The sequence below is a fragment of the Sturnus vulgaris genome, chromosome 8, assembly GCF_052056855.1.
Source record: "Sturnus vulgaris isolate bStuVul1 chromosome 8, bStuVul1.hap1, whole genome shotgun sequence".
NCBI classification, from domain to species: domain Eukaryota; kingdom Metazoa; phylum Chordata; class Aves; order Passeriformes; family Sturnidae; genus Sturnus; species Sturnus vulgaris.
In genome coordinates this window covers 3586775-3611596 of record NC_142250.1, presented here as the reverse complement: position 1 = coordinate 3611596, position 24822 = coordinate 3586775, and the positions used below count along the sequence as shown (strand labels likewise).

General features: G+C 47.0%; 2 protein-coding genes and 1 non-coding gene across 4 annotated transcripts; all 3 read right to left on the bottom strand.

Moving 5' to 3' along the window:
- Window positions 1–42: 42 nt before the first annotated feature.
- Window positions 43–14908, bottom strand: CHUK (component of inhibitor of nuclear factor kappa B kinase complex). 2 transcript variants are annotated; one of them, XM_014882275.2, is made up of 21 exons: window positions 14738–14908; window positions 14574–14668; window positions 13010–13124; window positions 11433–11502; window positions 10654–10742; window positions 10310–10399; window positions 9995–10119; window positions 9486–9593; window positions 9059–9194; window positions 8148–8342; window positions 7701–7803; window positions 6629–6752; window positions 6012–6163; window positions 5137–5198; window positions 4092–4201; window positions 2672–2721; window positions 2457–2553; window positions 1909–2056; window positions 1422–1561; window positions 944–1040; window positions 43–322 (listed from the first exon to the last, which is right to left on the bottom strand). In XM_014882275.2, the coding sequence occupies exons 1-21, from the start codon at window positions 14891–14893 to the stop codon at window positions 296–298; spliced, it is 2289 nt and encodes a 762-aa protein (XP_014737761.1). In that variant the 5' UTR covers window positions 14894–14908; the 3' UTR covers window positions 43–295. The 2 variants fall into 2 exon arrangements, with proteins under 2 accessions (XP_014737761.1, XP_088024711.1); XM_088168585.1 differs by lacking the exon at window positions 43–322 and having other exon boundaries at window positions 329–1040.
- On the bottom strand, window positions 14909–23697 carry CWF19L1 (CWF19 like cell cycle control factor 1). Its single transcript, XM_014882287.2, has 14 exons — window positions 23652–23697; window positions 23417–23501; window positions 22901–22979; window positions 22380–22481; window positions 21448–21662; window positions 20256–20374; window positions 20003–20087; window positions 19339–19473; window positions 18385–18496; window positions 17609–17688; window positions 16548–16757; window positions 16041–16160; window positions 15227–15324; window positions 14909–15132 (listed from the first exon to the last, which is right to left on the bottom strand). Exons 1-14 carry the CDS (start codon window positions 23672–23674, stop codon window positions 14988–14990), a joined length of 1608 nt encoding a protein of 535 aa, XP_014737773.2. The 5' UTR covers window positions 23675–23697; the 3' UTR covers window positions 14909–14987.
- Window positions 16323–16463, bottom strand: LOC148222952 (small nucleolar RNA SNORA12). Its single transcript, XR_015805241.1, has one exon. It is a non-coding gene; the product is annotated as a small nucleolar RNA SNORA12 (small nucleolar RNA).
- Window positions 23698–24822: the final 1125 nt, after the last annotated feature.

Sequence of the window (24822 nt, the reverse complement as noted above, 5' to 3'; positions counted from 1 at the left end):
GCGTGCTGGCGATGGCGGCGCGGCAGCGAGCAGGGCTCAGTGTATGTATGTGTGTGTCTCAGCACAGAGTTTATTATATATACACGCGCTATACATTCATGGGACACACGGCAGCAGCGGGCCGTGCCTGCGCCCCCCCGTCCCGAGGAGGCTCCACGGGCCGAGCCCAGGCCGCTCCCTGGGGGGACAGCTGGTGATATCCACAGAACGCTGCTGTGTCCCACAGGGAAAACGGCCGAGCCCGTGCTCAGCACACGGAAGGCACGTAGGTGATGCAGCACCTTGGCTCGTGGGGCTACTTCAGCCAGCTCCAGTCAAAACTCTGCAAAAAAGTAGCAAAAAAACAACTGAGCACAGGGTCTGGCTACTTGATGTGTGTCTTGTTTGATGAAAAATCAGTAATAGCCCTTAGAAAGGATGCTCTCAGGAGTTAACACAATGCAGCACAGCACAGCTGCTGGACTCACTGAGCCCTCTGAGTCCATTCTAGCTTAGGAAATCATGGGATTTTCCAAACTGGTAGTCAAAGGATAAGTGCCTCCTCTCTCCTCTGAGGAAAAGCTGAGAGAATTGGGATTGTTCAGCCTGAAGAAGAGAAACCTCAGAATGACCTAACTGTGGCCTTCCAGTGTCTGAAGGGGCTACAGGAAAGATTGAAAGAGACTATTCCCATGGGCCTGGAGTGCCAGGACAAGTGGGAATGGCTTCACACTGCCACAGGGCAGCACTAGATGGGATTTTGGGAAGAAATTTGTAACCATGCACACTGGCACAGGCTGCCCAGAGAAGCTGTAGCTGTCCCTGAATCCCCGGAGGTGTCCAAGGCCAGGCTGCATGGGGCTTGGTACCTGGTACCTTTTCCTATTGAAGGAGTTCTCACGTCCCCAGGGCACCCTTGGGTGTCCCCCAAAAGCCAGGTCCTGGCAAATGGACCAGCACTTACCATCATGCTGTTCTGCTCCTGCCTCACCTCCTGCAGAATGCTGCTGAAGAGCTCGAGGTAATTCACATTCTCCCTGATCACGTCAGCAAAATTTTCTCTGCAGGAAGAAAAAAGCCCTAAGGTGATGAATTTCAAGCACCAAAAGTAACAACCCCATCAAAAGGTGCTGCATGGTGGGGAGAAAAAAAAAAAAAAAAAAAAAAATCAAACCAAATCCAAAACTAAACAACCCAAAAAAGTGATTTGTAGTTTGTACAATGTGTTGGCACAGTCCTATAGCAGTGCATGTAGCATGTGGAACTGGCTCAGAAACAGAGAGCAGAAGTTTCTGAATAGAGAATTCAACCAAATCCCTGATTTTTTAGAGCATTATTGACACATGAACTCCCAAAACTTGTCTGGGAAGGATAAAGGCCCTGAGATACTGAACCAGCCACGCTGAGCTCCCTGAAGTGGCTCCTCCCCCAGCAGCTCATACCCATCTTCAGCAGCTGCCAGCGAGGACAGAGGGTGAGGAGCTGCGTTCCCTGAGGAGCTGTGGAGGGGCCACGTGGCTGCTGGAGACGAGGCTGTCCCTTCCAGGCTAGAGCTGACCAGCGATCGAGACGAGCTCTGAGTCTGGAACAAAGAAATTCAGAAGAATTTAGGCTTAAATGTTACCTAGGCAAGATCTGGGATTACACATGAGCACTGTTGGTAACACAGACTCAAATGTGGGAACCAGGAGATGGCTTCAGGCACCGTAATTCATGCAAAAAAAGCAGAGTACTCTTTAAAACACTTCAAACTAACTAGGAAAGCACCTCTTTAACTTCTGCTTTTACCATCTCAGACTGCCCTTCTCTGCAGGGAAAAAAAAAAACAACCATGGTGTGGCAGTTACCCCGTTTTGCTGACTTTATTTTGATGCCTCCTGGCTCATGCACTGGAAGGAAGTGCAAACAAATAGCCCAACAGCTACTCACACAAGCAATTTTCAGCAAATGCCATATCTCCCTTTGTCTTTTTCCCTGCATCTGCATCACTGAGTTGTCAGCTTCCTTGATGTTATTTAGAGCCACTTCAATCTCGGGGAGCAGGTCAATGATCTTCTGCTTGCAGCCCAAGAGCTTGCTAGAACAAAAACCAAACACAAACTCACTTCCCAGCACATTCTGACAAGACCAGAAGCCCCACCTTGGGATTCAAGATACTCAAAAAATGATTGTACAAATCCCTGTGGTATCTCCTCCACTCTGTAACACTACTACATTTTTGCTTGAAGATTTGAATTCCAACTTCCAACTGGCAGATTTTGCCTCATTTTAAAGTGAACTCTTGGATGCTAACAGTCATGTTTTTAAAAATTAAGTGGAAACTCAGCACAGACACAGAGAAGCAGAATTAATGCTATGAGAAATGCGGGTGGAGCTTTTTGGGCTCTGACCTCCATGGTTTTCCCTATCCTTTCCTGCTACAAAACTCCAAATGCTGCAAGTTGGATTTGTTTGGGCTTTTTGTCTGCATAAAGTACCTGAGGTGGCCGAAGAGCTCCTTGAGGACTCGGTCCTGGCTCTGTACTGTCTGCACAATGATCTTCACCATGTCTGTGCTATCACTGTAGGCATGATCTGGAAGGGCCAGCAACCATCACGTTAGTAAATCCTAACAGTATTTTCTAGGTTTCAGTTCAGAACAATTAATCATGGGGTAAAAATGTGAAACAATCTTTAAATCATTTTTCCATACCTGGAGGTCGTGTTTTTAATTGCTTGTACAGGTCTATAGCTCTCTGTTCCCTTTAAAAAGAAGAATATGACTCAGGTAAATGTCAGCAGCCAGGTGACTCAAGAAAAAAAGCATTGCAGTAAAGGGATGCCTTTCTGAACTCAGACACTGGATCATCTTCTACAGCTGGTACACAAGCATGGCCTTAGGGACACAGGGATGCTCTTTCTGGGATGGAATTCAACACTTTCCCAAAAGCTATCTCTCTTTTTCTCCAATTATGCAATTTCTCCTCAGAAAACCACACCAAGTGGAGCTTATTTTCAGTTTCAAATTTTCACACGCCTCAGCTGTGTTTTCTTTTCCCTGTATCCTTAATTATCTCATTTTATTTTTGAAACTGACTGCACAACTGCCTGAGAAATTCTTGTTTCTGTTCTGCATTTTTTTTGCCTGAATTTAGTGATATTCTGTAAATGGAAAGAGACAGCTGCATCACAAGCAAGACGACTGTGCTTCTCTTTTTCCATTAAATAAACATTACTTCTTTCAAGTATTTCAAGAGCAGCCAAACTGAAAACTTCGAGCCTTTAACAAAATCCTCCATGTTCTAAATCCCAGTCTGTCAGAAATAAGCAGCAGTTTCCCAGCTCTGACCCTGGTCTGCAGTGGTGGAAATGCTTAAAATAATGTTTAAGGAGGCATGTTCCTGATTAGTTTGAGGTTCTGCTGCAGGAGGTGGCTTCTCCTTTGCACCACTTCCTCCCCTGTGCACCAGTTCTGCTGCAACTACACAGGATGAAAAGCAACTTAGCAAAGAGGGAGGGGAGAGAACATGCCAGGAGCAGGCACATTTCCTCCCTGAACAGTCAGACTTGTTCTGAGGAGCTCTTATTAAAAGATTTAATGGCTGTTCAATCTCTCTCTTTTAGAATTGCCACTTGTGCTCTCAGCAGCAGCTCAGTAACTTCCTACGTCTTCTCAAGATCAGAAATACCATTTAGTTCTTTCATATTTTAATACTTTAAAAAAAAAAATCAACTTTCCAAATATTCAAGTACCCATTAGATATTTACCCTTGATTAGAAAATACTGAAGGTATTTAATAGGATTTTACCATGATCACATCGTTTTCTCACTCAACAGTAAGGAAGTCACTCCTCTCCAACACAAAATGAAATCCTCAGCTGAGACCAAGATTTATCTTAGTCCTGGGCTCTTGTGAGATGAGGTTCCATAGTTCAGTGACAGGAAGTGTCCCACAGGTGGTGGGATCTTTCACATGCAAAATTTTCTCAAATCAACCATACACTACTCTGTACTTGCAGTTTGTGTTTCAAAATCGCCGAGGGAGCCAGCAAAAGGGGGGGAAAAACCCCTCAGACAGTGAAATACACAAAATCCAATTATATGCAGTAAAAATGAGAAGCACAGGACTTACAAGCTCTCCATCACCTCTCCCTGGCGCCTTGCATATGGACTCTTCTGCAGCTCCACAATTTCAGTGTGCAGAGCCATGATCTGCTCATCCAGGTAGCCAATATCTTCAGCCTGAGGTGAAATGGGGGCAGAGATCAGACTGAAGAAGAGAATCAAGGAGATAAAGATCCCCAGAACACTTGTATGGATAATGGATGACTGCCTGGAGAGTTCAGGAGCCAAAAAGCTCTTGACACAACGCTGCTACAATAACTGAGGTTTTTGTTCTCAGTGCATGGTATCGCCTACAGCCAAACCTCTGACCACCAACACTGGCTGAGAAAAATCAGTTTCTTCATAAATCATCTCTCCATGTCTCTGGATTGCCTCCTAGACAGACTGACATATCCCTGTGTATGGAGTGAAACATTTTCCATTCCTGATGAAGGGGCAGGGCAGGTGGAATAACAGAACATAATTCTGATGGTCTGCCAAGTAAATATTGGGTGAGGTTCCTGGTTGTCTGGAAAAAGTCAGAGACAGCCTTGAATTATTCTGCTAGAAGCAGCCACCTTTTTATCCATTCCTCAGATAACAAAGAAGAGATTACTCTTATTTAAAACTAATTTGCATCTTTACTTGCAGCATGCCAGTGATTTATGTCTGTACTCCTCAGTGAAATCCTGCAATTTTGAAATTGTTGCACAGCAAGTGATTGCGTTTCAGCTTCAGCAATGGGAATTTCTGTGTGCAGCAAATCCAGCCAGGAAGACTCTTGACCCATAGCAATACCATTTCTTTTGGGCAACAAGTAACATGTCTCTGCATTCCACTTTGCTTTTTAGAGAACTGAGTCTGGTGACTTTTGTTGTTTTTGTCCAAATCCATTCAAACAACTTGGTAACAGGAGACTGTCTTTTTAATTGCACCTGCAATGATATTCCCATTCCCACAGCAGGCAGGTTATGAAACACTGAAGGGACACAGCAGTGGAACATGTGACACATTAAATCCCTGTCACAATCTCCCTCACACAGAGGTTCTTTAGCTTCTTTAACATCCCCTACCTGTGCACACTGAGAAGCTTTCTCTTCCATTTCCTTCCAGGCTTTGAGCATCTTCTCTGAAGCTTAAGAAAAAAGAGTTGTTAATTTATAAAAAGACATTAGGACACAAAAATAAAGCAAGACCTGAACTTTACCTATACTGGTGTAATTTGAACACAAAGAACATGATGCTGAATCTCCCAGCAAGAGTCCTGACCCAGAGATCACAGCAAAGCTGCAACTCTGTGCTCAACCTTAACTCACACACAAACCCTTTGGTAGGATTGCACTGCTTGCAATCACTGGCCCAAAACAACTCTGAGTCTTCAAACTCCACAACAACTGCCACTTTTGATTGAACACAGACTGTCCTAACCCAGTTCACAGTGCCTTTCAGTTTTCCATCCTCATCCTTCAGCCCAGGTTACATTCTTTAGCCATATATATTCAAAATACGTGTAAATCTTGCTATTCTCTCCTGAACACTATTTCTTTCAGGGACATGAAACTGTAGCTGGTGCTTTTTCAGCCCATCTCTCATCCTGACAACAAGCACAGCAGCTTGCTAGCACTGTCAGCAAGTGCAGCAGCTCTGCCCTCCACTTGGTACCCAGTTAGAACTCCAAATGAATCAAACTCTGAATGAATAAATAGCAAATATTTACATCAGCAATACTATTAATGCTCCTGTTTTCTGTTCTCAGTGGAGAACAGCTGACCACCTGTCTCACTGTCACTGAAGGTCTCCAAAAACATTCTGGTTTTTATCCTCTTGCCTTTGCTCCTGCCAAACTCTTCTCCTGCACCTCCCCTAGCTAAAATACACCCACATAAAGATGCTGGGCTCCTTTACAGCATCACAGGAGATACCCAGACAAGTCTTCCCCAATACCTACATATGCCATAAGCCATCTGGTCACTGTATCTCTCCAGGTCTAGGCGAATGCTCTGGTGGAAGAATTCCAGCTTTGCTTTCAGCTGCTGGGATGCTGACACCATGTTGTTCTTCATTTTGATCAGGTTAGCATTATACCGAAGGAGGCTGAGCCTAACACATGGAACAAGGACAGCACACATGAGCTGAAAAACCCCATCTGGACTTATAAAAGAGGAAATTCTGTCACTCCGAGGGTGACTGAGTGAGCACTGGTACAAGCTGCCCAGAGAGGTGGAGTCTCTACCCTTGGAGATATTTGAGAGCTGTCTGGATGTAGTCCTTTTTGAGTATGGATTGGGCTGGAGGGCTTCCAGAAGTCTCAATCAGCCTCAGCCATGCTGTGAGACTCTGAGTATATTCAAGTGGTTTTTGGTTATTACCAATGTCAGGCATTACCCAGCACAATTCCTGGAGTGGAATAAGCTCCCAGCCCAAATAGGTTTTATAATGTAAAGGCACAGAACAGCAGAGGGCTGTAAAACTTTGGGGAACCAGAACTCCCCGAGATGCACAATTCCAGGCAAACAGACTCTGTGCTGGCATACCACTGATCCCTTTGCATGAGTGACAACTCACATGGCAGCTCTCTGTCCCTGGAAGAGCCTGCTGTAATCCTCCTTCAGCCCAATGACGTAGTGAACCGCTTCTGCCCACACCTTGCGCAGCTGAGGGATCGGCAGCTGGATTTTGCTGTCCTGGACTGAACACAGGAGAAACACAGTGCAGTGACAACTCTGGAAAAGGACAACATTCCTAATTCCTGTTTGAAGTGCCTAGGAAGCCAAGTTCTACTCAATTTCCAGGTGGTGCTGCTGAAGCATGTACGAGCTTTTCATGTCACAGCTCCCCAGGTATGTGACAACCTGTGACTGAGCAAGTAAAACCCCATGAGGGGTTTTGGCCAAAACACTCTTAAAGCCCAAGATAGCAAATGTAGTTGCTCCATTTAATCCATTGATACTGGTCACTGTCTTGATCTGATTCATCTGAAAATATCTTCAAACCTTTTATGTGTTTCCTCTCAGATTTCCTGATGTAGATGTTTAAGGGGAAAAGATGCAGGTGCGTTCCCAGAGATGGAAACTGTCAGTACACTAGGGTATCAATAAACATGGCATAAAAAGCCTTTGCTCCAAGCAGAATGGTGCCATGCAATGAGATTCACCAGAATAAAACAGCCCAGAACACAGAAAAACCTGAGTGACACTAGAACATGAGAAAAACCAGTGGAGACACACCAAAGAAAATTAAGTTACTGCATGTCACAGGGCATTTTCTTTACATGCAGTATCCCAGCAGATGTCTCCTGTCCCTGACACTACTTTTCTTTCACAGAGGTACAGAGGGTCATTCATACAGATACAGATTTATGACAGATAAACCTTCAGAGAGGTCTACTAGGTCGTGCAATGACTGCTATCATCTCAGGAGACAAGCAGGGGAAGCAGCAAGCAGGGAAGCAGCTTCCTAAAAGCACAAACTGCTGATGCCAGGGCTCTGACATCAGGACAAGGTGTTAAGAACCTGCTTCAGGTTCTTAAATGATTCTCTTTGAATCAGACAGAGCCCTTCAAGACAACACACAGGGTTTTATAAAGCAGATTTCATTTCATTTTGCATGAGAACAGCACTTCTCCAGCACACTCACCAATGTAGTTGACACAGTCAGACAGACTCCGGGAAGCAAAGGGGCCATCGTAGACAGTTTTGCTTTTATCAAACAAATAGACCATGTAGCTGTCCCAGCCTCTCTGAGAAGAAAAGAGAAGAGAATATAAGCAAGAGAAACCCCAAGCAGCTCCAACTAACCCAGTACATCATGAACTAATTATTGTGGACACGCTCTTTTACCAAGTGCCTTAAAAAACTTGTTTTCGTAGATCCTAGAGGAAGACAGAACTCTTTGCTAGCAATTAATTAAATTTTAGGCAGAGTACAAGTAGAGAGACCTGCTTACATTACCCAATAAAATATCTTTAGAGTTACTACATTTACAGAGCAAACTGTCTCCTGTGGGAGAAGATTTAGGCAATTTATCTTCCCTAAGATTTAAATTGTCTGAGAACGTGAAAGACATGAACAGAATCTTTCTTACCACACCATCAATAACACATTGGGAAGCAGGTTTCCGAGGGTCCAGGCAAATCCCTGTTTCCAACAGCAGCTCCTGATTTCCAGTGCTTATTCCAGTTTCAAACTCAATGCGATTCTGAAGGGAATGAAGGCTTTCCTCAGGATGCAAAAGGAAGGACACCATCTTGGCAGAGGTCATATTTAGGATGTGCACTATCTGCAAAAAGAGGACAAGTAGATTAGAAATCCTTGGATATCAAAGACAAAGGCACACAAGCCACAGGAGCAGAATGGGAGCATCATTTGGTTTTAATAACCACAATAATAAATTCAGGAGTAAAGCCCCACAAAGAAAATCTCAAAGCCTAGGCCTGTAACTTTTAATGTCAGAGAAAACAACAATCCAACACCCTTCACAGGCTCTGCTGCAGCTTAATGACATCCAAAGAATGGAGACAAAATCATCCTCCTGTTTATATACAGGCTTGCCTTGGCTAGTCTGACTCCACCAAAGCTCATCTTATTATTTGAAGAGGAAAAATCAGGTGAATGTCACCTCTGTTCCATTACAGGCATTACTGCTATAGTACATGGATACACCTAGAGGTCACAGTCTGGGAAAACTGTTACCAGCAAATATTAAACCCTCATTTGATCCTCGTGAGATCTTTCCAAGTTAACGAACAGTAATATAGGGTCCTCCTTCTACTCCAAATGTAAAGCTAGAGACTTTTATTGCAGGAGATGTTTTGTTTTTCAGTATGTACTGAACAGGCTGTATATGCACACACTTCCTGATACCAAGAAAAACAATTCCTCCTGATCCTAGAAGTTGGATGATACCAGGATTACAGCTTTGCTCCACTGAACACACTCTCTGTCCTCTGGGATGCTTTCAGAAGGCCTTTAAACCCAGTAGCAGCCCCCACTCACCTTCAGATTCAGTATGTGATCCATTATTAGGAAACACCTCGGACGACTGGTCTCAGGATCTGAACCTCCACCCCTCTGCTGTGGATCCCAATTCAGCATCAACTGCAACCAGTTTTCCATGGGTTCTACAATCAAACTAAAGCAGAAGGGCTGTAAGAAAGGGGAGGCCTTCACCAGGCTGAAGCAGCCCAGCTTCCTGGTCTCCTTGTGTGCTCTATTCAACAGGCTCTGACCATCTTTGCGAGCAATGGGCACTGGAGAGCCCAAAGTACCCAAAAACGAGCCACTGGCTACAGGCTATCCCTTAACAGCAAACAGCAGCTTGCCAGGAGCTTGAAACACTCCAGAGAAAGAAGGAGGAGCTCTCAATGTTTGGAATAAAGAAGGAAGAGCCCTCAGTTTAGAACTGTGATGAGGACACATGTACCTGCAGAGGCTGTGAGGCTGTGGCAGGTGGGTGCTGAAGCGAACCTCCCCGTTCATCTCTTCAGAGGCAAAGATGTGCTTTGGGTCCTTCTTCTTGATTTTTTCATGCCTGGAAAATAAAATCCTTTGTGTATATACTGAGGAGTGTTACTTTTGTAAGGGAGCAACCGAAGACAGCAAAAAAAGTGCCAGTGTCCGGCAGCTTTAGAAAACAAACGCATCTTTCAGGACAAAGATGCCATTTTCAATCCACCCAGAACATCCCCATGTGGAAGAGAGGAGCCCTTCCAATCAGCTCTGCCTCTGGAAAAATTTACTTCTTCTCTTGTTCTAGCAGAAACACAAGTTTCCTGTTTTTTTCTGTTTCAGAACCACCCTTTTAAAAACCAAGCAAACATACACTCCAGGCAGAGCAAGGCAAGCAGAAACCTCCATATGCAGGTTAAAGTCTTTCAGCACAGTTTTAAGCATTAGCACTTCGAAGCACTATTTCCAGAGTAAGTGTCTTACCAGGCAAATGGCTGCAGATTATGTAAAAAAGGTCTAAATCCTGCAATGCATTCAAACACCATTGTCCCAAAGCTCCAGTAATCAACAGTAACTGAGTAGGATTTGTTCTCAAAGAGCTCTGGAGCCTGAAAATGATCACAAAAAGACATTTTGACAGTGGTATTTCCTTGCATTTCTGCAGAGACAAAGCTGCATACAGGTGTGTATCCCTGAGACAGGACACCTTTGGGATCTCCATTTCTGGAGGTTTCAGCCCTTGGCAGTGCCAAGCCACAGCTGCCCTGCCCCAGTGCTGGTGACACTAAAAAGTCTTACCAGATATTGCAGTGTTCCAACAAACGAAGTGCATAAACTTCCTTGATCCAGATCCTTTGCATATCCCAGGTCTATTATTTTGTGAACAATCTGCAAACAGTTTAAACAGTTCATCAGAAGAGCAAATGCTGAGGAAAAAAAACACCAAACAACCCAAAATCTGCTCAGTGACAGCCACAGAAGACTCAAGAGGAAAGCCAGAATGGAAATTCTGGAAAAAGTCCATGGCAAAGCTTCAGCAACAGTGCTGAAGCTTTTAGTAAATACATAGTTGAGTTTTCAGTCCAGTTCAATGTGACAACTTCCAGAAATGACAGTGGAAACACACTGACCACCTGACTTACCTTCCCACCTTCATCCTGAAGAACAATATTTTCAGGCTTTAAATCTCTGTGTATAATTCTATTCTCATGCAAATACTGGATACCAGATCCTGAAAGACACGTGTTTGTTTTAACAGAAAATAAAATTCACATTGATTAAACATAACATCTGGTAAAAACCTAATACTGGGGGGCAAGTTTCCCCAGACTTCCATGATTTGCTACTACTCACTTCTACATTTAACAGCTTCCAAACCTGTGTTTCTTCTGCACTGCATTTTCACATCTTTGCAAAGACATGCCAAAGACACTCAACGTATGATGAAAAAAAAAAAAAACAAAAAAAAAACCACCACCACAAAACAAAACAAAAATAAACAAACAAAAAAACAGCCAAACAACATTATGGAAGGGGAACAAGTATAAAGGAATTCAGCTGGAAGTCCTCTTGAGCACTGAAAGGACAGAAGTCCAGGCCAATACTTTCTTATGCCAAAACTAGCTCTTCCTATAAGCAGTGACAGGTTATCTGTAAGAGAATTAAGAAAACAAGGAGCTTTCCTAGAAAACCTTTTTCCTAGAGAAACCCAGGCATTACCCTTTATCAGACAGCTCTTCCTTCCCATGGTGTCCAAAAAACTAGGTACTTCCCAATGAGCCTGACTTTTTTTAAAACTCTGTGCATTTTAGTTCCCTTTTCATGGTCAGCTGAAAAAGGCAAATGCCACTACACTTAAAAAAAAAAAAAAAAAAAAAAAAAAAGCAGAAAACCAAACAAAAAGAAAGCACTAACTACATACCAATGTCACTAAGCAGAGAAAGGATTTGACTTTCCTTCAGCCCACAGCAGTTTTCTGGTTTGTTTAGCAACTACAAAAAAGCAAAAGGTTTTCAGACCCAGGCTTGCAACAGTTAACAGCAAAAACCAACATTTTCAATCCGGTTGAAACTACCCAGCAAACAGCACAGCTCAAGGATCACTCCAGCTGAATGAGGCAGTTGACTTTTTCAATAAAATCATGGCCAAGAAGATAACTCAAACAAAAGGAAAATTCAGAAAGCAAAGGGTTAAGAGACAAAGGCAGGGCCACAGGGCTGCAGGCAAGGGAGGTTCCACCTCAGCACTGTCTTAATGAGCTGTCAATAAAAGCAGCCTCAGCAATTTCTGATTTACTGCACTCAAGACTTCAGGGATGACTGAGGTGCTTCAGCCCTCATGATGGATTCACAAGGAGAAATTAATAGTGAAGTGAAACACAAATGATGCCAAACAAGAAAGACTTAAAGAACACAATTAGAAATATTTTTTTTTTCCTTTAAGAAACAAAGCAGTACAGAACATCAGATGGAATGAAGCATGTTACTTCCTAAATTGTTTCAGCATCTATGCCATACCTAAAGATTCATCAGAAATGAAGCGACCGAACACTGCATTGCAAGTAGAGCTAATTTCTCAGCCAGTTTCTAACCTACCTTCAGGGAGTCTCCAAACTTTTACTGCAATAATACAACAGCCAAATGTCTCTGAGAACGTGGCCAGATGCGTGTCTGCAACCCCCAAATGCTTTTCACATATGCCCCTTCTTTTACTGTGACTGAAACCTTAGAAGTGTCTCTTGGACTGTTTTTAAAAATGCAAAACCATATAATGAGATGAGGTTACTGCATTCATCAGCTGCTCACGTTCCCCAGGGCTGTTTAACACCACTAACAATCACTACAGAAAAATTAGTTTCCTGATCACATAGATGAGGTGATTTCTAAGCAAATCCTGATCTGACAGGGATTTGCTGCTTCACCCCTACAGAAGCTGCTGCTTCCTGAATCCAGCTGTAATGGAAAGGGAGCATAAACTCTATCAGGTCACGAAGCCACTGCCTGGGGAACTACTGAAAGGCTCCTTTATTTTTGGTGTTGCCAGTGTGCAGATTGACAGTTCCCAGTTCAGCAGGAATAGCAAAGGTTGAGGATCCCCGGAGGCCCCAGTCCAGCACTAATAGGCTCATTCCCTGTGCTGAGAGCAACATAACACAGGATACACACGAATCCAAACCAGTCAGACTCTGAACAGATGGAGACATAGCAGCAAACAAGCCAAACGTGCTGGGTGTCAGCAGCTGCACTAATGCTAAAGCAGCTCCGTGATGGGACACACTCTGCCAGGCTAAGAGCATCTGCCCTTGGGTTGCCCTCTGGCTTCAAAAACACAAGCCTCATTCCCCACATGTGATTTTTTTCTCACCTTACATTTACTTCCTCACACCTGTACCCAAAGAGAAGCACCACAGAGCAGAGCTGGTTACAGAAGCAGCACTAACACGCCTTGTTTGGATTCGTGTTATTTGTTTTTTTTTATTGGAAGCACAGCAGGCGTTACCTTGCGGAGGTCACCCCCCGAGCAATACTCCATGGCCAGGAGAGGAACGCCGTTAACCAGGAAGTTCATCTCCTCGGGAACTTCGCAGGCTCTGACCACGTTGGGATGGTTCAGCCTAAGCACATGGAGAGCTGGATGAAAACTCTCTCGGGAGAATGAGACAACACATTGCAGTGCAACCACATTTTATGTTCTAGGGACAGATTCTGTTCCCCACAGGAATCCTTGCTCACTTGTCAATTGGTACCTACCAGTACCCAAATGCATAAGATCCATACCTTGGGAATACACAAACCAGTGATGAGCAGAAGCCTTGTCTCAAAGACAAGGAACAGTATTTTGATGATGGGGATCCAGACTCAAGTTCTGAATTCTTGCACAATCCTGGCAAAGTCATTCCGTGTGTGTGTATGTGCTACTGTATGTAGGAACAGACTCCCCCTGGCCCAAGCATTTCACAAGAATCCCTTAACACCTGTGTAACGGCACCAGGCAGGTGAAAGCCACATTCAGAGGGAAAAATTAACCTCTGCAGCTGAATTCAAACAGCCGCTTTCTGACTGTCTCTAATGCATGCTACTCTTGGGAATAAATTACATATCCAGAAGGAAATGAAGGCAAATTAATTCTCTCTACATCTTCCAAAGACTCTGGACGCCAATGCAAGAGCAGCTTGTGACTTAGTGGCTCTTTTCAGCAACCAAATCAGACATCACCATGCCTTGACTTACAAATTCATGTTTCCTGCAAGTGGTTTGCCCCCCGTGTCATGGCACACACAGATGAGAGTAACAAAGCTACAGCAGGGTCACTGCAGGCCTTGGGGAGAACAACTCAGAGCATCCCACCAGTGGGACAGAGATTTCCTGCTCCAGGACCCCTCTGTCTCTCTCAAGCAGTTCTGTGAGACCCAAACACTCAAAGGCAGCCCGCACATCCATGAGACCAAAGCTGTGCAGTCCCGTTTCACCTGCTGGAGAGGGAGGGTGGGCAGCACAGAGTACGGACTTTCTCACAAGGAAGTGTAAGGAGAATTTATTCTTTACATTCGGCAGCGCAACAGAAAAAAAGCAAATCCAGGATCCCCTGGTTACTAAATCAAAAACAAAGGTACCGCAGGGTATGGGAACACGTGGGTGTTCCCAAAGCACAACATCAAAACTCTACCCACAGGGCGGTGTGAGTTTGGAGGAATTTCGGATGAGTTAACAGCCCAGGCAGCACAATAGGGCAGGGGGCCTGGGGATCATCAGCTCCCAAGCCAAGGCATGAGCTGGCACACTGGGATGAGACACAAACCAGCACAGGCATGCCAGGTGACAAGCAGTCCAGGAGCTGACTCCCGGCTGTCCCCACTCCCAAGCTGATTCAGGAACCAAGGCACCAGCTGCCCCCACAACATGGTCTCGTCCCCCCAAAGCCGTTCCAGGGTCTAACCCCTCCCGGCTGTCCCCTCTCCTTGGCCATTCCAGGGGCAGACCCCGGCTGTCCCCTCTCCCTATCTGTCCGGTGCCGCCGGGCTGAGCCGAGCCGAGCCGTGCCGAGCCGGCCCGCCCGCACTCACTTCTTCATGATGTCGATCTCGTGACACCAGCGGTCCTTGTTCTTGACGCTGAGCTCCAGCCGGCACGACTTGATGGCCACGCGGTCGCCCGAGTCCTGCGGGACACAGCGCCGTCAGCCGCCCCGGCCCGGCCGTGCCCTCCCCGCCGCCCGGCCCGGCCCCACCTGGTGCTGGTACAGGCACACGTTGCCGAAGCCGCCGGTGCCCAGGCGGTCGCGCATCTCCCAGGGCCCGCAGCCGCCGGCCGGGTGCCCGCGCAGCGCCGCCCCGGCGGGGGCCCGCTCGCCGGCGGCGGGCGCGGGGGGGCCGCCCCGCTCCATGGCTCAGCCGCTCGCTCCGGCACTCCGCCTTTATTGCCGCGTCACCGCCCGGCGCCGCCCGCGCCCGCCCGGGGCCGCCGCCGGCAGCGCCTCCTCAGTCCCGGAGGGAGAAGTCGAAGGGCTCGAACTCGCGGCGGAAGGCGCGGGCCTGCGCCTCCTCCTCGGGCCGCTGGGCGGCGCACTGCCGCCAGTCCGCGCGCTGCGGCTGCGCAAGCAGCGCCTCGCTCGCCAGCACCTCCCTGCAACAACAGCGCCGTGACGTCACCGTGGCGTCACCGCAACGTCCTGTTACGTCATGGCAACGTCACCGCGGGGGGCGGGGCCGGCACGCACCTGCCGAACTGCAGCGGGAAGCGGCCGCGGATGCGGTGGAACAGCTTCTCCCCCGTGTCCAGCTCCACGTAGAAGTACGGCATCCCCGGCTGAGCCACCTGCGCGTTGGGAATCACAGAACCACAGAATCAGCTCGGCTGCAAAGCACGTCTGAGACCACCAAGTCCAACATATGACCTTGTTAACTTGAGCACGGCACGTCCAGTCTGTACCCTGAACACCTCCAGGGCTGCTGACTCCACCACCTCCCTAGGCAGCCCCTTCCAATGCCTAAACACCCTTCCTGCACATGAAGGTCTGAAGAGACATTGGCTCTGAGAAGAGCTACCAGGAGACAGGCAGACCCTCCTCCCAGCTGTCCCCATGCCATGGTCCTCTCTCCTGGGAGAAAACTTGGAAAAATAACCCACAAACTGCCTGAGGTCAGTGCCTGACCTCAAACAATACCTTCCATGGGAGGAAGGAGCAGTGGGTCATTTCCTGCTGGGATCACCTATAATATTTTGTGGTTTAATTCTGCCGCGAGTAAATGAGAAGCAGGCAGGTCTGGTCATTCCTAACCTCATCTAGTTCACCCCAGCCTAGCACAGCACATTTCTGGAGGAAGAAGCCATGCTCACATTTCTCAGCTGAGAAATCATCTGTTGCTCATGGGAACTTCACCCACAGCAGAACACCTCTGGCACATCCCCAAATCAAGTCCATGAGGTTCTGCCTCCAACAACTTAACCCCACCCCATAGAGTGACCTCGGAGGGGAACAGCAGCTTAGGCAGGACAGAGGGGAAGTGAAGAGGTAAAATGTGGCCCCATACTTGTGCAATATCTGAGTGCTCTGGGATTTCTAACAGTTCAATGTGCTGCTCCTGTGCTTGTGTAATAAAGGCCTCCTTGATGTCTTCAGAAGTACAGAGGTCCAGCGGGACAGGAATCACCTGGAGAGGGAGGACATTTCAATAAAGGAAGACGAGACAATCCATTTGCAGAAAGCCATCAGTCCATCACTGGAGCTCGTGAGCTCCTCAGTACAGCTCAGCCTCATCACACAAGACAGGTGAGCACCCATCTCTACAGGCTTAAACTTATGAGACGTTTTTTCCTGTAGGAGGTGGACAGAGAGCTGAAAACTCAAAGCTTGAAAGTTCTCAGCAGAGCCACCTCCTTTCTTATCTCTGTGGTAGTTCTGCTACAGCTCTGATATCCTTACAGACCTGCCACACACAGCAACCACCACAATAAACCCTGAAATTGTTCTTTCAATTCAGTTCGAGTTTATATTCAGTGCAAGCTTGTATTTTCCCATGGTGACACCCAAACCATACCTGTAGCTGCAGATGTTGACTCCTGTAGTTTCTTTCAAATAGGACGTATCTCTTTCCCTTGCTTCTGAAAAATTCCTTTAGGGCAGCCTTGTACTTGGTCACTTCTTCCAGCACCTCTGAAGACAAGTCCACCACTGACTGATAGTGCCCAATTGGCAAAATCAGGACGTGGTCAGGTGACAAACCCCCTTTGGCCAGGGCAAGGTAGCACTAGAGTGAAACAACACACACCAGTTACTCACAGTGCTGCAGGAATTTACTCTCTGACTACTCATTCTGAGTAGCCCCCAGCCTCAGGAAAAGGAGTCTTCTATGCTGCTTATTAGGGATTGTTTATTAGCCATTTCATTTGAATTTATTTTTATACTGAATTTAATAATCAACTAGAGGAATGAGAAAGAGAAAAGGGACTGCCAAAGGGACCAAAAAATTTATCTTTTGAATGCCAGAGAATGCCTTGTCTGCAGAGAAGCTGCTGAGTGAACTTCACCACTGAGGCAGGAATTTCTTATTCTGACACAAAAATCCACTTAAGAATTTAAACTAAGACTGTGGACAAACCTGTCCTTGTAAGTGGATTATGCTGTACAGGAGCAGTAACTTTAAGTAAAGTGCATAAAACAATGATGGGCTGAGCTTCAAAGTCAATATCTCAAAGTACATCTTGGAGATACCTTCTTTTTCATTTCTATAGAACAAAAATATAACCAGCCATCCCGGAGAGATCTGGCATTGGTGCATCCTGTTGCCAAAGCAGGTTCTAGTTCACTTCCAGTTGGAAAAGTTTTGCCAGATGGTAACAGAGGGCTGGCACGGCAAAAAGGATTTTGGCACTGGAATCCAGCTCTGCTGCTGGTGCCAAACTGGACCATGCTTCATTTAAGAGTTTATGTGTTTGTAGAGGAGATTCAAAGAAACTGAAAGCAAACCCAAAAGCCAGCTGCAAATAAACTTTGTTCGTCCTAAATTTAAAATTGGAGATTGGTACTTTGTTTTGCCATGTCTTAGCATGATTCTGACCTAGCAAAGCCCATAGTCCTAGCAAAGCTGCAGATACTTACATGTGTGCCAATACTGACAACCAAGTGCTTCTCCACCTCTGGGCTGGCCAGGCAGAACCAGCAGGGCCCTGTGGGCTGAGCTTTGTTGGGAAAGAAAACAAGGATTAGCAAGAGGGGTATTTGTCAGAATACAGACAGTGTGGTAGTTTCCAGCTACCTTTCCCAGTTTATAAAGTGCTGAAGGCATCAGAAGAACACAGCTCTGGCCAGGAAATTCCAGCAAGAGAGGAGGAGGTGGCAGTCACACCCTGCCATTCTCCTGGAATGCTATAACCTAATGAAAGAGGAGTTTAGTAGTTCCAGTCAGTAGTTGCAGCTCACTAATAAGAAAACATCAGCACATTTAAGCAAACAAATTAAAATGAGGTAAAATTGCTGCACAGGTAAAGACAAAGGCACACACTGTCAAACACACTTGTCAGTTCTGGCCTATCCATCACACCCAAAACACCTGGATTAACACCCAAACTGTCATACCTGAGCTGAGCTTTTTGGAAGTGCCATGTCTGGTTCAGAGGGTAAATGCCATCAGCCCAACCACAACTACCACGGACCCAAAGAGCTTTGAAACTACACTCTTGACCGTTCTTTCACCTACTGAAGCCTCTGGAAACAAGGGACCCTTCATCCCCCTGCATTCCCTCAGCAGCTGGCAGTGGCAGAGTTCTCTGGCCAGCTGACACCTAAAGCTCAACAGCTTGAGGAACAACTTGGAATGATGTGGTCCATCAATGTCTCGAGGGAAGAGCTCAGGAAAAAAGCATCCTCACACTTACGGGGTTTCTTGGCTTGCTTAGGTTGGGAGTCCCCTCTCTCCTTCCCGTCTGAAGGACGTTTCTTTCCCTGATGCTTGTTCAAGTCAAAGAAAAACTGACAAGCTGGTTCTTCCTGTTAAGGAAATGAAAAGTGAACAGGATGTTCAGTTAGAACTGTATCACGGAAAGTGACAGGATATACAAGAATTTGATTTTTCCTGAAGAGCTGTGAACCACTTTCGAAAAGCAGCAATACCGCAGAATCCCTGAGGCTGGAAAAGCCCTCCCAGCCCATGGAGTCCAGTCTGTTCCCAATGTCCACCTTGTCCCCAGCCCAGAGCACTGAGTGCCACGTCCAGCCCTTCCTTGGACACCTCCAGGGATGGGCACTCCAAACCTCCCTGGGCAGCCCCTGCCAAGGCCTGAGCACCCTTTCCATGGAGAAATGTTTCTGAATATCCTGGAACAGAATGACCTGTTCTCCTAGTAATGCATCAGACTTTGCCTGCTTCAGTTAGGGAAAAATTTCTGGGAAAGCTGCCCCAAATCAAATCATTATGTTCTCCTATTCAGCCTTATGCTGAAAAATCAGAATTGCCTGATTTTAAGATTATTCAAATCTTTTCATTTGCCAAAAGAATAGCTTCATTTCTTAGAGATGTTAACCTGTCACAGGCTCACCAGAGGTTGAAAACATTTGACTAAGTTATCCCATACAGCCAAATGCCATTAGAAGGCTCTAATGCTGAAGAGGAAAAGCTGTCCCCATCTTTCTTACATTCCTCCTTTAAGACGTGAAAGGCCACAATAAGGTCTCCCTGGAGCCTTCTCTTCTCCAGGCTGAACACGCCCAGCACTCCCAGCCTCTCTCCACAGCAGAGTTTTGATAGAGATATCCCAAAGGGAAAGCCAAGCAGTGTTGTGAGCACAGAGAGTGAACCAGGAATGCACAGGTGGAGGAGCACAGGGCAGTACCTCTGCAGAGGCTTTGCTCTTGGGAGCCTCCTTCTTCAGTTTTCGGTAGGGATTTTCAGTGACGTCCTGGGGCTGCTTCACCAGCTCTGCGGGGTCCATTGAGCTCATGGGCACAATGCTGAAGGCATAGAGGTACTGCAACAAAAACAGAGGCTCAGAGGCAAGCAGCTCCTGCCACGGCTGCACCTCTGAGGAGATCAGTTATGAACTAAGACACCCCAGAACACCTCCACATCACTCAGCACATCAGTGTTTGTGCCAAGACAGGGCATGGAAAAACACACCCCTTGTGCCAGTGTCCTACCCAGGAGTTTATGGAGTGCATCCTTGATCCCTGCCTGTTTCCAGGCCTTTTTTCTGGCCTTTTTTGTTACCAGGCCTGGATCCTCTTAACTACCAACCAATATTCCATAACTTCTTTAAGGGGAGAAGAGAAACAGGTTGAAAACCTCACGCCAGAAGTTTGTTATTTTCAGTGGTTTGTACCTCAGAACAGCATGCAGCCCTTACCCTTGTGACATAACAGACAGGTGGTGACTATTTCTCAAGTGAGACAGATACATTCACTTCAGCCAAGCTTTTAAGTGCCTGATGTTGTCCTCTAACTGGTGTCACTGCTCTATTATTGTACTTGAGAAAAGCAGAAAGACTCAGGTGTCAGTACCTTTTTCTTGCCTGTATTGCCAACATCAGCAAGTGCAATAAACCTGGTCACGTGCTGTGGGGTCTCCTGTAGCACCATGTGATTCCTGTAAAAAAGCAAAACCTGGCTGTACTGGCATGTAAAGTACTGAAAGGACAGTGAGAGAACCCCTGTCTGCTATGAAGATACTCAGAGAGCACACCAATCCTCCAATGTTCCTTAAAAACTGAACCCTTACTTGAAAATAAGTGAGATTTCACATCATTTTACAAACCTGTAAGGAAGTCTTTCATAATAGGCCTTCTCCAGGGCAGCAAAATGGTACCTTGGCTTGAGACTTGCAGCTAGATCTGATACTAACTTGGAGCCACACTTCTTGGTATCTATTTCTCCCTACAAAACACAAACCAAGCTTTATTTAAACCTCTCAAAGAGCAGGGAAAATAAGGTTTAATATACGTCTCCATACACCTGAGTGAGTACATTCCCAGAAAACTCATGCCAAGGGAAGTCAAGCATAGAATGACATATTAAACAATCACAGAGAATGCCCATGGGAACTTCTGAGATCTGAGTTTTCTTTTCAAGCCAGAAAATCCCAACAAATTATTTCTCTACACCCCCCAAGGGCAGCAGGGTTGGTTATTATGGTGTGAGGGAAGGTTCCTCACGCATTTAACCTGAGGATTGTATCTCTTTTTGGATGTTGGAAGAAACTGAGAGGAAGCAAAAAATGTTCTTTTGCCACGTGTGTGGCCTTGATGTCCAGACAGGTTTCAAATTATCTGATAATCACTTCTGCTGAGGAACATTAACACAACAAAATTGGACACAAATGAAACAACATCCTCAAAATCCAGACTGAGGACGAACCACACTAATATTTAAGGAAATAGACAAAAAACCACTCAAAAATGGCAGGTGTTGTTGTAGGGGCGGGCACAACACATAAAAGGCACACTGTACTTCAGAAGGCTAATACCCGTTTATTACAACTTTTCACCATCTTTTATACCCTCCATACAGTTTATACTTTCTTATTGGTCACAATTAGTCAACCTAGCAATCACTGTTGGAAAGTCCTTCCACCCCTATTCTTCCCAGGACCTTTCCAAAAATACTTTCCACAGCTGTGGGGTTTTTTTCCCTAGTTATCTTCTTTTCTCCTTTCTCTCCTCTTGGTCTCCATACCAACAGCCTTGGTCAGAAAATACTTCTTAAAACAATCTCAATTCATTAATCCTCTCTAGCCCGCAGGCCAGCTGTGGGTCCTACTATAGACAGGGACAGATAAAATGCTGTGAAGTCTTACAAATCCCCCTCCCTTCAGTCCTTCTTCTCTGAAGAACCAGAACATCTGCTTCCCCTGTTTTCACTCCCAGCCTTCTCAAGCACTCAGAGAGGGTGAACTGCCAGAGCAAGCAGAAAGGCAACCCTTTGTGAAACCCCGGGAACAGAACACTCACTGCGCTGTTGGCGAAAGTCCCCACGTCTCTGGGCCAGGGGGATGTCAGCAATATATCCACACCCCTGAAGTTTGGGGTTGACAGCAGAGACATTTTCAGCTCGGCCACGTCCTTGGCGCTGAAGCTGTGGGCGGGCGCCGGCTGCTGCTGTGCCTCCGTGCCACTCAGGTACGCGATCTGCAGCCCCGAGCAGCCACTGTACACACCCCTGCGGCCTGCAGCAACACACACACACAGCCTGAGCTGCAGGCAGGGCAGGGAAGGGAATCCCCTGGGACAGGGCAGCAGCAGTCCTGACTCGCTGCCACCACGGCCATCCTCACAGACAGCTCATTTTCTGTGCCTGTGGCAATGGCATCGCTCGGTGCCACAGCTCAAACCCAACCCTGCCCAAAATTGAGCTCTTCAGACAAGCCTCAGTTTTCCCTCTCCTCCCTGCCACACTGCTTTCCAAAAACTCATCCACAGCAACATGAAGTCTCAGCACAATAAGCCAAACTCCTTCTACTTTGTTATAATTTTGGCCTGGTGGCAATTCTGGAAAGAAACTGGTTTTTCCTTTGAGCTTTGTTACCTCTGCTACTCCAGTACAGTCACAGAGCAAAATCATATTCAAACCTTCTTCTACAGAGACAGGCATGCTCTGGGAATAAGATTCCCTCAAAGAACAGGCTCTTGCAACCACTATTCCTTTTGGTCAGCAAGTTCGGTATCAGAGAAATTAAAGAAAAAACAAATCAAGAAAGCAGTGGTTTCCTTCACATTTTACGCAGATTGTACCAACATCAAGTTCAACTCCAGTTTGAATCACAAGATAAAAAATGCCACTTAAAACTCCCAGAAAAAGGAAAGTGTTAAAGTGGGGAGATAAGAGAACGTTCATGAAAGCAGGCAAAGGCAGCTTCCTGAACCCAAATCCCCTGCAGCCTTACCCAGGTAAGTGATGTTCTCAGCTAGCTCACAGCCGCTGACGTCCGGGAAATAGCTCAGGGTGTCCTGGTTGTTAGCGCCAAGCACGTAGGTTGGGATTGGAGCTGAGGGAGAAAACCTCGTGCATTAATTGAGCTTTAATCCCAATGCACCATCCCCAGCCCACATTGCCCAGGAATCACAGCAGGAAACCCCATCCAGTCAGACCCTCCACCACACTTTGGGAGCAACGAGCACAGGACAAGAAACCATGCTGCAGAGTGAGTGAGTCCCCAGCCTGGCACTCCCACAGCTGCAGGTGGTGAACAACCTCTGCTCTACCCACATCACCCTCCCCTGCTTGTGTAAGATTAGCCCTAAAGCCAGGGGTGTTCCAAACAAGCCCATCTTTCCTTCCTGTGTGGGGTTTCCCTGCTGCAGTATAACTGCTTTAACGCTGCAGTGCCCAGCCGTGGCTCCTGAATTCCAAGGTGGGCTGTGAGGCAGTGCCAGCCCCCTGGGTGACACCACCCTCCTTCCTTACCTTTCTTGGCTCCTGTGCGGTACTCGGCCCATTCTGCCTCAGACGTAGAACCAAAGAAATTCCCGACACACAAAAGCATCTAAAAACACCGGATAAAGCTGGAGTTGCCATTTCACCACAGACAGAACACACACAAAGCCTTTGCCTGCACCACTTCAGCAGCATTTGGTTTGCTGAAGCAAAGAGATTCCTCTATGTATATCTGTGTCAAGCACAACGGGTTTAAAAGGGCAGGCAGCTGCTCTCCCGCCTTCTGTGCACAGATCACGGCTCCTCCCAATCATTTGGTGCTGGACAGGGAGGGTTGAGGGGCTGCAAAGCCCGTCTAACACCGAGTAGAAAGAGGAGGGTCGCTGCTGCGGAGGTACGGGACAGCAACACCCACCCGAGCACCGCCGGCACATCTCCCACAGTCAGAAACCCCACCCTGGGCCAGCTCCAGCTTCGTCCGTCTCGGGACAAAAACGGGAACCCCGCGGGAACGGCAGCACGTCCACCTCCCCCCACAAGCCTTACGTCGAAGCGGCCGCTCTTGGCCTGGATGGCGCGCACCCGCCCGAAGATCGCCTCCAGCCGCCCCTCCACGTCGCCGCACGCCAGCCTGCGAGACACCGCGGGGTAAAAGCGGCCGAAACGGCAAGGTCAGGTCCGGCCCCGGCCCCACCGCAAACTCAGCAGATCGCAAGCCTGCCCCCATCCCGTGTCGTGTCCTGCCCCGTGTCCCACCCCGTCCTCGTCCCGTCCCACTCACACGCGCAGCGGTGCCGCCGCCATCACGAAAATGCTCGACCCGAACCTCCCGCCACTTCCGAGTGCGCCGCTCAAACGCTCCGCCACTTCCGGGTGCGCCGCTCAAAGCGCTCCGCCGGTTGCCGGGTGGGCGGTGCCCAAAGCCTGACACAACGACCTGGAATCGCCGGGAATTTTAAATCCCGGTGTCCGCAGGAATCGCAGACAGTCCCTGTGCATGTTGTCTTTATCCTGATGTGTTAGTGCTCCAGTCAGTGTTGGCACTAAGTTTGGAAAAGCCGTGAAGAAGTAGAAGAGGTGATCGGGTAAGAGAGGGGTCGTTGTCTCAAAAGTGACTGAAATAATCACTGCAGGTGACTATTTACACCGATAAATTATTATAATGTTCATTATAAATGTTCATGTATGTAAATACTATATTTCGATATATATTTATAAGTTATTACGCTGAGCTGTACCAAAACAAACAATCGAACTGTAAACGCCAGCCAAGCTCTCCAGTATTTAACAGCTTTTATAAAACTTTGTTAAAAGAATGTCTTATAAATTAACAATACTTTACAAATAGATTTTAAAGGGGGGTCTAAAATTAAATGTTTATATTTTTTTATTAAAGTTTACAATGTTGCCATTTGAATTCTGTAACCAGGAGCTGAAATCTGAGTTGATGCTGTTGGAGTTTGTTCCTTCTGTGGTATTGGGACTGAATCGTTCCACATTTCAACAACAGGCACAAGAAACGTAAAGTAATAACTTCTATTTTCTGGCCTGAATGAACCACAAAATAATCATGGAATGGTTTGGGTGGGAAGGGACCTTAAAGCCCATCCAGTTCCACGCCCCTGCCAAGGTCAGGGACACCTTCCACTATGCCCGGGTTGCTCCAAGCCCCGTCCAGCCTGGCCTTAGACACTGCCAGGGATCCAGGGGCACCCACAACTTCTTTGGGCACGTTGTTCCAGGGCTTCATCACTCCCAAAAGCTAACAAAGCCGGCTGTTTGCCTGAGAGAAGTGGGAAGCCGAGGAGGAGTCCCTTTCATTTATTTTATTTTACTGACGGTAACTGGACCAAAGCGCACGCACACGCGCACACCGGCGGCTCCAGCGCGTCCCAGAGGCCCCAACGGGGCCGAGGGTGCGCCCCGCTCCTGCCTCGTTCCCGGCCCGATCC

Bases quoted from the DNA above. Each gene is read 5' to 3' on its own strand.
- CHUK (XM_088168585.1), bottom strand. From the start codon at position 14,893: ATGGAGCGGGGCGGCCCCCCCGCGCCCGCCGCCGGCGAGCGGGCCCCC. The intron at 7,804-8,147 runs GTAAGAAAGATT...TTTTCTTCTCAG, and splicing joins AATGTGTTATTGATGGTGTG to AGAGGCTGGGACAGCTACAT. The intron at 2,057-2,456 runs GTACTTTATGCA...TTTTTGTTCTAG, and splicing joins GAGCTCTTCGGCCACCTCAG to CAAGCTCTTGGGCTGCAAGC.
- CWF19L1 (XM_014882287.2), bottom strand. From the start codon at position 23,674: ATGGCGGCGGCACCGCTGCGCGT. The intron at 22,980-23,416 runs GTAAGGCTTGTG...CGGTGTTTTTAG, and splicing joins CCAAGAGCGGCCGCTTCGAC to ATGCTTTTGTGTGTCGGGAA. The intron at 22,482-22,900 runs GTAAGGAAGGAG...TTTCTCCCTCAG, and splicing joins CCGCACAGGAGCCAAGAAAG to CTCCAATCCCAACCTACGTG.